The 13,488-nt window shown below is 39.6% G+C and overlaps 1 protein-coding gene across 1 annotated transcript in view; it reads right to left on the bottom strand.

Moving 5' to 3' along the window:
• LOC139708752 (SH3 domain-binding protein 2-like) overlaps positions 1-12,675 on the bottom strand; it is a 39,076-nt gene extending 26,401 nt beyond the window's left edge. Inside the window, exons 1-2 of the mRNA XM_071620687.1 lie at positions 12,527-12,675; positions 1,372-1,615 (exon numbers count right to left, since the gene is read on the bottom strand). Coding sequence (XP_071476788.1) covers positions 1,372-1,615; positions 12,527-12,563 — 281 coding nt within the window. The 5' untranslated portion in view covers positions 12,564-12,675. The remainder of the gene's footprint in view (positions 1-1,371; positions 1,616-12,526) is intronic.
• Between the last annotated feature and the right edge of the window lie 813 nt (positions 12,676-13,488).

Raw genomic sequence — 13,488 nt, 5'->3', positions numbered from 1 at the left:
CATAATAGTTTTCATGCCATGGACTGTGTGGATGAGATAGTGAACGTGGATTAGACCAAAGCCATCTATTTATAACGTGGGCTCCAGTCTATCACTGGGGCAGATTAGCAACGCATGGGAGTGGTCTGCACGCTGGTGTTGAAACAATTAATTTGCGCCAAAATTAACCGAGTAACATAGGGATGATAAACATCTTGGCACAGGCCTGGCAGCTGGCTTGGCACACGAAAGGAGTACGAGAAAAAAATATAATTAAATGAGTTTATATCAATGAACAGATATTCAGAGCAAGAAGATTGGCAATGTTTAACTTCATGCAGTTTGTTGGTATACAAACTTCTTGTACTTCTTCAGTACGTCACTATCTATCTATTCTAATAATCTATCTGGCATACTGCTAAGTGAAAACTTAATACAGATTTACCATCCACACCCCTCTAGACCTATATCCTTCTAGTACTGATTCATTTTGCTCTAGAAGGGTAGTGCATATTTTTGGACTTTATCACACAAAGTAATCCAACAATGCTGGCATTTGGAAATTCTAAAAGCCAGTTTGTTTGATAGCTACAAGTAAAGTTATACATGGGTTCATGAAATTGGCTGTGATTATTTTGCTACATACATTGATTGACTGTCATATACCTACTGAGAACACTTTCCCATCCCCCCCCCCCCATCTTATCAGAATCAGAAGCAACCACAACATAACTTGATCTCCATGAGAGTTCATAGACAAGTCCACAAGGATGTAGCAAAGGGCATTATTTAGTTCCACACAAAGGCTTTAATGATATACCAGAGGTATGAGCTAGTCATAAAAACCCCCAACTCATTGACAGTTTGTTTCAGATCAGATATTACGTGTAGACCAGCCTTTAAACTACAGCATGCCTGATGTGGCAAATTGCAGTTATAAGAGGATCGCCAGGCTATGGAAGACCTTTCTTATCTGGTTTTGCTTCAAAAACACATGCCAATGAAAAATCTTTAGCATGGCGTACAATTTCTGTGAACAGAAAAACAATTAGTAAGTGATGACATTTGTGGAATATATTGCGCATACAACTTCCGGCATGATTTTCATTTGCTTGAATGTTTTCATGACTTGCCGCATCCAATGATTATTGATTTTAAATACTCTGGTTCAATGCATTAATACTGTTCAGGGAGCTTTTGCTTCAGGACGGAAGCGCTGCGAGATATAGAGTTTAGTACTTAGTACATCCTACCATCTCATCTCTTACCGCTTTAGCATGAGAACTCCTCCTTAAAAAGAACGTTATGGGAACGCATTCATGGGTTTGTTGTTGTTGTTGTTGTTGTTTATTTCCTTTTGGATGGCTACCTTGCTCCTTTTCAGAGACTCACCTATTGTAGCCCGTCAGGGAGAAGACGCCTTGCGGGCGGCGGGCCTTGTCGTCCTTGAAGTACAGCACATAGTGCTGGTAGATGATGACGTACCGGAGCTGCCACCGGCGGGACAGGTCCTGGAGGCCCAACACACGCCCAAACTGCTCCCCTACCTCCCCAAGGACGTCCACCCGCCTCTCCTGGGCCTTTTTGTAGAGGAAGCCGCAGTGCATGACATCTCGCAGTAGGATGTCGTGGGCACCTGATATATGGATAGGCCAACAAAGATGAAAATAATCATCTGCATTCTGCGCTATTGTTATAGTTGTTTTCTTTCGGGAAAGGGGGTGTGATTTGGTATGCGATAAAACATTGTTGCTTCATTTCCTTGTTTATTTTCTCAGTCACACACAATCAACTTTGTAACTACCACTAGCAACTACATTGCAATGAGGAAAAACAAAGATAGATTTTCAATCAGTGGACTTCACAGATGTAATAACAAATCAATCACTGATTAATTCATCATTCATGACAAATTAATGAGTTCTTTGGTAAATTCTTCATGCCATTCATCCATGCTTTCTCATCTCATCTACTCAATTTATACATTCGTCCATGCATTTTCTTTCATCTCATCATATCACAATCTATAAACATGTGGTCATCGAAATTCATACGGACATGCCTCTTTTCATCTGTCCATGCATCAATCGTGCTCTTAGTAGAATTTACGCTCAGCTTCTAGTACCGTAGTTTACATTATGCATATAAATCCCATTCCATAGTACTTTTGCTTCTTTTCTTGTTTATTCTGAGAGATGTATACAATAGTGTTGCCATATTGTTGTAACATTCATGTTAAGGTGACATCTAATTTCCTTATCTGAATTGACACTGACAAAGCAAGGCAAACAACTTCCAATTACTTTAGACATACATGAGGTGAGATTGGAATCAAGACTGTTGTAAAAAGGCACTTCTTTGATATGCGTTGATATTTTCATTGGTCGGGCTTTGTTATATGACCAAAATATATTCAGCTTTCTGAAGTGAAAGACAATTTGCAACAAATACTTATTTGTTTGGACAGGGAAGCCTGAAGCATAGATAACACAACTTAGTGGATTTTTAAACCCAAACCCAATTTCATAAACCCAAATGATGGCAGCTCAGTCGGTAGAGCACCGGTCTAGTAATCCGGAGATCTCGGGTTCGAATCCGATGAAAACCCATGTTCTTTGCTCAAAGTTTTCGCTATTTATTATTACAATTGTTTCTGGTCAGTTTTTCCTTCCTTGTTTCAAAATATATTACAAAAAGCTGCATCGCTTCGGCGATCCCTCACATTTATTCCAAAGTTGATTTACATCATTTGGGTTTATGTCAAGTTAATGTGTGTGTGTGTGTGGCACACGTACACACACTATAGCTTCTGACCACACGAGCAAAGAGAGTTAAGGGTTTGGGACGAACACCGATCTAGGGCTTTCAATAGCTCAGTCGGTAGAGCACCGGTCTAGTAATCCGGAGGTCTCGGGTTCGAATCCCGATGAAAACCCATTTTCTTTGCTCAAAGTTTTCGCTATTTATTATTACAATTGTTTCTGGTCAGTTTTTCCTTCCTTGTTTCAAAATATATTACAAAAAGCTGCATCGCTTCGGCGATCCCTCACATTTATTCCAAAGTTGATTTACATCATTTGGGTTTATGTCAGGTTAATGTGTGTGTGTGTGTGGCACACGTACACACACTATAGCTTCTGACCACACGAGCAAAGAGAGTTAAGGGTTTGGGACGAACACCGATCTAGGGCTTTCAATAGCTCAGTCGGTAGAGCACCGGTCTAGTAATCCGGAGGTCTCGGGTTCGAATCCCGATGAAAACCCATTTTCTTTGCTCAAAGTTTTCGCTATTTATTATTACAATTGTTTCTGGTCAGTTTTTCCTTCCTTGTTTCAAAATATATTACAAAAAGCTGCATCGCTTCGGCGATCCCTCACATTTATTCCAAAGTTGATTTACATCATTTGGGTTTATGTCAAGTTAATGTGTGTGTGTGTGTGGCACACGTACACACACTATAGCTTCTGACCACACGAGCAAAGAGAGTTAAGGGTTTGGGACGAACACCGATCTAGGGCTTTCAATAGCTCAGTCGGTAGAGCACCGGTCTAGTAATCCGGAGGTCTCGGGTTCGAATCCCGATGAAAACCCATTTTCTTTGCTCAAAGTTTTCGCTATTTATTATTACAATTGTTTCTGGTCAGTTTTTCCTTCCTTGTTTCAAAATATATTACAAAAAGCTGCATCGCTTCGGCGATCCCTCACATTTATTCCAAAGTTGATTTACATCATTTGGGTTTATGTCAGGTTAATGTGTGTGTGTGTGTGGCACACGTACACACACTATAGCTTCTGACCACACGAGCAAAGAGAGTTAAGGGTTTGGGACGAACACCGATCTAGGGCTTTCAATAGCTCAGTCGGTAGAGCACCGGTCTAGTAATCCGGAGGTCTCGGGTTCGAATCCCGATGAAAACCCATTTTCTTTGCTCAAAGTTTTCGCTATTTATTATTACAATTGTTTCTGGTCAGTTTTTCCTTCCTTGTTTCAAAATATATATATATATATATATATATATATATATATATATATATATATATATATATATACATTAGTTATCTGCAAAAATCCACTAAGTTGTGTTATCTATGCTTCAGGCTTCCCTGTCCAAACAAATAAGTATTTGTTGCAAATTGTCTTTCACTTCAGAAAGCTGAATATATTTTGGCCATATAACAAAGCCCGACCAATGAAAATATCAACGCATTCAAACACATTCTGACACCCCAAAAACAATCTGCATCCATTAGCCATAATCAGCATCACAGACACTAAAGGTTCAAAATCAATAATAATATTAGTGGCAGCACTACCAGGAAAAAATAGAAAATGTAAGCAGAAGAGAAGAGTTTAACATAAGAACTCCTGTTTGAAATCCTAGAACCTTTTCCACCATACCTCACTGCTCAAAAAAAAAGTTTCTCAGACACTGTTGAATATTTATCAACCATTGAGAAGTGATCATGGCATCCACAGGTTGCAATATTGATGAAATATGCATGAAAATGCTTGAAGTATAATATTTTCATCATATTCATCCCAAATTTACTGATCTATCTGTGACATCCCTACTCCAACATGTACTTGTGTTTTTGGAAGGGGTGCTCCCTCACAGACTGGATAAACACACATGTAGCCTACAATCAAATGCTGTTATCATAGAATTGTTCTGTAACATGGACTGCTTCATTGAAAAACAACTTCTTGATCAGATGTCATTTTGCCTGTATAAATAAGGGCAAAATGTGAAAAATACTTAAGTGTTTATCGTGTTTAATACATCATCTATGAGTGCCCCCTCCCCCAGTCCTTCATATTACCTATCTCGCCCCAGTGACGAGATCAGATCTCATCAAAATATACCTCTCTCCGGGAGACCAAGAAAGTATGGTGTGTGCAGTTATCAGATATTGCATAATCACAAAGCTAACTTTTTCTTCCAAATACAAGTGACAAATTTTACCTTTGATATCTTTGGTATTTCCTTTTCTTTCATGAATAGTCACGCATACTATGTTCATGGGAAACAAAAATTATTCACTCATGCATAAAAGGAAGATGCATTTATGGTATACTAATTCAGAAACTGTTTCCCTCCAGTCACCTAATGAGTGTACACTTTGAACAACTCTTGTGTCAATATCTCAGCTTTATGTGAACGTCACTGAACAGCAGGATAATATCAGTGCTTCCACATCTAGCCCAGATTTCTCTGATTCAGTCACTCATTCATATACTCCAGGGTGAGAACCAGAAGGGCATTATTGCAATTTTGGGGAGTATTGAGGAATTGATATCATGCTGTAGAGCTATATCCTCTCTGCATTATGGTATCAATCTTAAATTATTTTCATTATCAGTAAAATGTTAAAAATTAAAACCAATAGGGTGCTGTTTTATCCAATACACGAAACAATGCTTATAAATCTACTCACTTTTGATGAGATAAATCTTTTATTTCATAAAAATTGACTGTTTCATTTTTAATATTTACACTAATATCTTAGAACATGATAGCACTCTTCTGGTTGTCCGCTGACGATATGTGCAATAATGTGATAAGGGGAGGGGGGGGGGGGGGGGAGCGGGTAAAGCCATACTTACGTCCTTGATATGTGAATGCTATAGAGCTGCCCGGCATGATGTAGTCACTAATGAACGAAGTTTGTGTATATTGTTAAATAATCCATCAACATCGAAGATCCAAACAGAATTCCAATGTTTTGCAAGATGTACCCACTGCTTTTCCTACAGTCAGTGGAGGAAATTCAGTCAAAGCATGATCCCATACCACTTCTACTCAACAAAATATGCGAAACACTAGACTTGAATTCACTTGACAGTCTTAATGAAGTATAATCAGAAGATGGGAAATGTCAGTTAACAACAAAGCTAAAGTATCCTTGATTTCACCCAAAACTGGTATCGATGGCATATTCCATAGCGAGTTCATATCACGGTGCAGGTAAACACACATATCAGAATTAAAGCATTGCATCACATGCGCAGACTGTCTCCACTTTGTGGGAGAAAAAAAGTGGCACGGATCCGGATCTGCAAAAATACACCACCTTACAAATCCTCAAGGATTGATAGGGGAGACGATATCCATGTAAATCAGAGCCAAAACAAACAATTGATTCCAATGGAAACATGAAAACAAACAAACAACCAGTATCACAACACTAGGAAAAAAAAAATCTGCTTTCAAGATGTCAGTCTGCTGATTGCATAACTTTTTTTCCCATCACCATTGCAGACCATGTCTTGGAAATAGACATAGTTAATTAACTCCAACACAAGGCAGTTTGAATACAATCATCCACTGTGTTTGGCATCACTGGTTTAAAAAAAAAAAATCCAGCAATATACTAATCTCCCATCTAAGATCTAGTGCCTTTAAGCTTTGCTCTGGCAAAAGAACACTGCGTGAATTGAATCCACATCCAATCCCCCTTTGGACATCTTTGGAGTGATAACTCATGCCAGTTGTGTCCTGCTTTTGCTTTCTCCAAATAGCACTCTAAATGAGCCAGCCTTCTCTGGTGAAGAAGCGGTTTAAAATGTTTCAGCAAAGTTGATGCAAGTCTCACAGCTGATGACATTCCAACTCCAGGAAACAATGGACCGTTTCTCACTTAGAGAAGTAAGAGGCATATTTATCAGTCACATGGGTCGACCACAGCGACTAGTCTATTGTTCCATATGCTCTTTTAGTTTCAGCCGCAGACGACACAGCCCTGGAATCACCTTCGCATTGCATTTAGCATCCGCAAATATCTCCAAGGACTAGCACCACTTCAGAATCAGCAGTGAAGAGCTCATCAAAGAGGATGGAGATGAGTATCGATACGGAAGGCGGTAACTATACCAAATGGTAATTCTCCTTCTCAAGACATTTATGCCCCCATCTCTCCATCACAATTAGTGCTCACTGGTGCTTCAAGCATTATTGTGTCATTATGTTCCTCTTGACTTGGACTCTGAGGAGGCTGCAAACTTGCCTCAGGGCCATTCACCTCCAGCAGCACCAGATTGTCATCTGCAAATCAGTCTGCGTGTTTCAGCCAAGCAAATCCCCACACTTAGGCTGGGCAGGCTCTTTGTCACTCACGAGGCACACTTGTTGCATCAACCATTTGTCGGTGCCGTGTTTATGGGGTGGAGTCGTACGCATATAAATATATCTCTCTTTCTTGTGGCGCACCACCCCCGAGGAAGCCGAGAATTTAGCTCTGCCTCTCCACGAGCTCGCGGACTGAGGGCGTCAATGAGGAAGTGATGATAACTTGAGAACGTAGGACAACTTCCTGACAAACATGAATGGCAAGGGTCTATTCACCCCCTTTTCTTCCCCCTTTTCAAAGCAACTCCAGTGTGTAAGGGGACACTTTATGGCATTCATAACAAAAGAGTTTCACTTTCTCTGTGCATCCCAGGAGTCAGCAAAGAGCAATTCCGCAAATTTTAATCGAAACCACTGGTTTGACTCTGCAAAGTAATCACAATTAAGACTGAAGAAACATCGCAACAGACAACAATTGATTTATTCTACAGTTTTGTTCACATTCATATTTTCTCTTCTCCGATGGAGGAACCACACAAAGTTTCTGGATACTCAAATCTTCTTTTAAACTGAACCAACAGGAAAACGAGATTTGTTGCAGTGATAAAAAATTTTCACAGAAAAAAAAAGGAATTGTTAAAATGTTGCATTCTTTTTAAATGATAAATCCTATTTGAAAATAGGTTATTCCATAATTTCTTTTCCGTGAAAATTAGCCCCTTCTTGTCCCCTCTTTCACTTTGTATCTTTTTCCTGCCTGATGAAAACATAAATATCATGGTAGTGAATTTTACATTGACAAAAAGAATTCAATTGTTTTCCTAATCTACACCAAGAGTACCATGCAGAAAAGAACATAAAAAACTTGAATTTGATTGATTTACCATTAAGGAAGCAATTACTTGGTCGTAGGTGAGCAGCTACAGGCTAATGGCTTACAGTGCCCTCCAAAGGACTACCAAATGAGGGCAAGTATTCTGCCTATACTAGAGGGTATTACGACTGCTGACAAGGGTTTGAAGCACAGACCTTGTGATTTAGAGTCCGGTGGTTTATCCACTGAGCCACAACAGTGAGACATCCAGCTTCATCTACCAGAGACACAAGTGCCCTCTACAGGAATGGGCAACGAGGGCAAGGTGTCTTGCTTTGAGAGCACTACCACTGCTGACATGGGACTTGAACCACAGACCTACATATTGAGAGTCTATGGCCTTATCCACTGAGCTACTACAGTTCCACATCCAGCCCCACTTAGTATAAGACACAACAAGTGCGTGTCGAGGTAATGGAAATTCAAGCCTTTCACAGAACTCGCCACATCTTATGCCACAATCAACTTGCATTGTTCGCCTGAATCAAAACTTAAACTACTCATCAGTCTTCATTGATGCAGTCTATGCTGACAACTCTCCAACTGATTGACTTTCAAGTCATGACAACAGATGAGAAATAGGGCTTGTGCAACGCAACACTATACCTCGATCTCTACGCCCCGGAATTCCCGCATTCACAGACTTGTCAGCAGCCCAGATCAGCATGTGTTATCCTCCACACCAATGTGCCTAGAGCTTTTTGTTTACCTTTGCATGTTCTACAAACGACTCAGATTTGCATCATGCTGAAAACTTTTAACTAACAGCTTTGACAACAAGCACATACTGTATGTGCATGATGGGGCAATTTACGTGTACCGGTACTTGAAACCTTCAAGTTTTGCAAAAGTATGCACAACTACAGCGATTAGGGTGTTGGGAATTCATTCCTTCTTGATGTTCTATTGCAATTTTGCCATGATTATCACATTTTTCATCATTTCCTTTTCTTACCAAAGTTGATTTGCCTAAAATGTCCCTACTCAACAGAGCAGCAATGTGCTGATCAGATGAAGGTATCTTTAAAGGAGTAAACAAATCTTGACCAAAACAAGAAGAAATTGGACGAAAAGCTTTAGGTTAAGAACCTCTTGAGACTAGTCACAGACAGAAATGTGAGAGCTACACTAACACAAAGAAAATTCTATTCTATTCTATACGAAGAACAGTAAAAGAAAGATGGAACTGCAGGTACTGAACCACAAAATATCCTTTGGAACCCCAATTGGAGTGTGAGGACCAGTGATGCAGAGATTTCTGGTGGTAGACTGACCCAATTGCTGCTGTCAACCGATACCGCTTCTTTCTTGAGTTCTTACAGACAACCGGATGTCTGTTTTCCGAGCTCTAGCACTGATTCAACAAGCTTTTACAAATCCGGACGTTGCTGACCAGCACGAAGATGGAGGGCCCCCTCAGATTTAGAAAATGTCTACAGCCACACATGGTTAAAAGCTTACTACAACATAGATATCATACACATTTACCAAGCAGGAAACACACATTGATGATATGGTGATATTTTTCTTTTCTTTTCTTTCCTCTTTTTTTCAATTAACCGTTTCACCTAATATTGCTGTGTCTGCAAAAACTAACTGCTACAAATAAAGCAATAAAATACGAGTGAATTCTGTCTTACACAAGTCACACTTTAAACATATATCATAGACCGAACAATACATTTGAATGAATTATTAAAGTAACATCCATTACACACCACTGCAAGGAGATGCATATCTTTAGGGCTATGACTACAGGTTGTTCTCCTGCCCCCCCCCCCTCCCTTAATTGAAGTCTCTGTTCTACCGAGTCCAATTTGCCGCAGGCAGTGAAACCATTAATCAATCATGGGCAAGTCTATTGCGAGGATGTCCAATTAACATTGCGACAGTAACAGGTTTTCAGATGAATGGGGAAATTAATCCCTTCTTGTCGCAAGGTGCTCTAAGCTGCAGACGAGTCACGCAACATACAGAAGTGGGGTTAATAGGCAAAGCTCGTAAGGAGGTTTCTTTTTCTTGTGGGGGGGGGGGGGAAGGTTAGTTCAGGGTACTTAAGTACAGAAAAAGAACAGTAACATAATGCAACCTGACAAAGAATGGAAAAGTTATGTCATTTTACTCTCTTATTTGGCATTTGTTCCACTTCAAAAGAAACTTGACAAATGAAAACTCATAGATTCTCATTCATTTTGATCATGTTTCTTTGGAAGCTTTCTAGTATTTCTGGTCTTATTGAACCATGTGGTTAGAAATTTATGCAATGGATCATTACAAATCAATTCCAGCTGATTTCTCTTAAAATCACTGGGTTGTTCTTATTTTTTTCTACCACAACTACGCAAAAATTAGCCTTCGAGGGCTGGATTGGGCAGAAACATATAGGGCCAGTTCAGGCAAACTCACTGATCAGAGGGTTGCATCTGGCACAGAACCAACACAATGAAAAAATGATTGTTTTCACAGAGTTTTTGGTAAAGGAATTGATCTTAGAGGCATCCCAGACACGGGGTGGGAGAGAGGAGACAACATGGAGACTCCACTAAGAGGAGGAAATAGAAGAGACGATGATGTCAGAGTTTCACTTTCTCACTTTTCCCCCACAAAAGCAAGACGGTAAGTAAACATATCTAAGCACTTTGCGTGCGCTACATGACACTGTTGTTTTCTTTAATTCAAACATCTTTGACGTACAACGTCCCACCCATACTTGGCCCGGCTCCATCAAGAAAACACCATGGAGCACAACCCATGCTGAAAATAGCAACAACAACAAAAAAGAAAAAAAGAGTATTTTACTGGGGAAACACCATTTCTTCAATTATGGGAAGATCATAGTATGTGGGATATTTTCATTTTTTCTGGCATTATTAAATAGCAATCGACTTCCATTTTTTAGAAAGCAAGGGGATTGATATTACTCTGAACATATTTGTCATAGTCAAAGGAATAGGTACTTTTTGCAAGAAATGACATTTTGTGGAAAATTCTCTTTATATTTTCTATATAATGTTCTGCTAAGATGTCACAAACTGTTGTGTTCTTCTCATCCAGTGATGACTGTACCAAAACTAAAAATCTCTAACTTTTGAATGGGTTATCCATCTTTCCTCAAACTTTTCACTGATGTGTTCTAGTAATATTTCTGTATTCACTCAATCCACATGCATTTTGGGATACTCTCCCTTTAACTTGCTATGCTCTTTCATCAGCATTCCATAATTCATACAGAATTGACCTTGGTGTGGTATAGCAAGCTCACTCAGGCCTCAGTCCAACATGAAGGCCATAGTGACACAATAGGGATTAGGGGGATTAGATAATCTTTATTCCTTGACAATTAAGTTTCCAGACATTTGTGTCAATCCAATAGACCAGTTCGTAATTCCACTTTGCCCATGAGCAGAAAAAGGTCATTTGTACAAACATTTTTGGTTTGTAAGTTTACTGAGATAAGCATCTGTGATGCGATGATTATTCATGTGATCCTTATCTAAATGGTGCTTGCCAGCACATCCACCTGAAAGCAAGAATGGTATTTTGCAATATAAAAGGAAATAGGCTGTTATTGCATTCAATACAAAACAATGAAATGGATGCCTGCTGCTAAATTGTCAACTGATGGAGTATTCTGATCACCTGGGGGGTGTTTCATCAACGTTTGTCAGCGCTGACAACTGTCAGCGCTGACAATTTCAGCAAAAGCCTTGGTTTTGATTGGCTGAGATGCTCTGGTCACTGACTGTTACTATGGTGATTCAAGTTGTCAGCGCTGACAAACGTTGATGAAACACTCCCCTGATCTAAACTGATCTAAAGTTCATTCTTTGTTTGAACATGAATTCCATAAATTGTTACGTCGGGCAAGCTTATGCATTATGCCGCTTTGAAAACGAGTGAAGTGTCTAACCAACTGAGAAAAAAAGAAAGGTCATTTGTGCTAATGTGTACATGAGCTAATTACGAACTGGCTTATTATGCTAATTGGTGAACAAAGCACGGTAATGGTTAATCAACCCATTCCATACAGAATTCTGAAATGCCCATCTAACAGACTTAATATACAGGCCAACAGTTCCTGTACGGAACGGGTTAAAGCAAGAAGGTGTGTGTGTGGGGGGGGGGGGTACTCTCTTCTATATCTGTTCGATTTAATGGTTTCAAAAACAAAGAACAAAAAAGACACTTTCAATGCTGCATATATTGTCAGCTACATGTATCTTCATGTCGTAAAAAAACACAATATCATTTATAATATTCCAACTTAGGACCAATCTCAAGTGTTGCAGATGCATACAGATAAAAATATTTAGAAGTGGTTATATTGGTGATGGAATTTTAAAATATTTTCCTTTGTTAAAAGATATGATTTAACGTCTGTCGATAAGATGGCTACTTTCTCCAGGCCTGAACAGTTTTGGAAGTCATAGTACAGACACATGACCAACAGCAGGCATCAACAATTAATTCGTAAGGCAAAACCTGCTTTTTAGAAATAGCAAATACCATCGTAACAGAAAAAAACAAAAAATCTCTTTGACATGTGACTAGCTCTCCACCAGTCAGCAGTCCACTAAAGTATACAGAAAGGTGACAGGTGTTTACCTATCTGATGCAATTCTTCAGGTACATTTGGCTCCATCCAGATCAGTTTTCTGGGTAGTGCTGATGTGACGCCTCAGGGATGCCGGGGAGGTGGAGGGCTCCCGTATGCGTCCACGCCCTCGATCAGCCTTGGTCAACTCTCGGCTCGGTGGCGCTATTCACTACTTTACATTACAGTCAAACACACAGTTTTTTACGTTTTGTCCATCATTTGAGCTGCTTTTGCCTCAATCTGAGAGCAGTGCTACGTTTACAGTCATGCAGAGTTTCTCAGCTTCGCCTGGACTCCTCGTACAACAGCCTATCTCTTTCCAACCTTTTTACCCACTATGATATCTTTGTTTCTCCGAGGGCAGCCGGAGGGGAACTAGAGCAGTCTTTGTGGAGTTTTGTCTCGTGGTGCTTCCAAAATCCGTCCCTGATGTGTTGCAAAGTTGAGCTCAAACTTATTGTCATGCACTAAACCAGTGAACCTTGGGAGATGGAAAAACAAAATATATGATAAACAAATTTTTGGGAACATTTTGGTCCTTCAAATGGGCATCAACTCTCAACTGTCAGAACAAAATGAAAACCAACATACAATTGTATTTGTACAGCAGAAGCAATTGTTATACGTGTATATAATGCAGTAGTAAAGTTGGTAGTGATGGTTGTACCCAAATCAATGAAAGTGGTCACTAAACAACTTTGGTATTGCTGATAGGAGTAGTATAGTAGTCATATCAGTAGCAGTTTATAGCAGAAGTGATGGTAAGTGTTGTAGCAGTTGGGGTGATTATCAAAGCAATTTTAGCATTTTATGGCTGGACGGAAAATATATCTGTGGCAGAAACTAGTAATTCTTCAGGTGTCAGATGTGGTAATATTCAGGCAATACTGATGGCACTATAGTGAAGGTAGTGCGTAGCAGGGCATTTCAGCCACATAAAGGGATAGCATAGTTTGGGTTGAGATGGGGA

Source organism: Diadema antillarum, unplaced genomic scaffold (genome assembly GCF_040938485.1).
Source record: "Diadema antillarum isolate AM-2024a unplaced genomic scaffold, OU_Dant_1.0 seq00001370_RagTag, whole genome shotgun sequence".
In the NCBI taxonomy this organism is placed as follows: Eukaryota; Metazoa; Echinodermata; class Echinoidea; order Diadematoida; family Diadematidae; genus Diadema; species Diadema antillarum.
The sequence above is the reverse complement of the archived record's forward strand: the minus strand, read 5'-3'. Positions and strand labels throughout refer to the sequence as shown.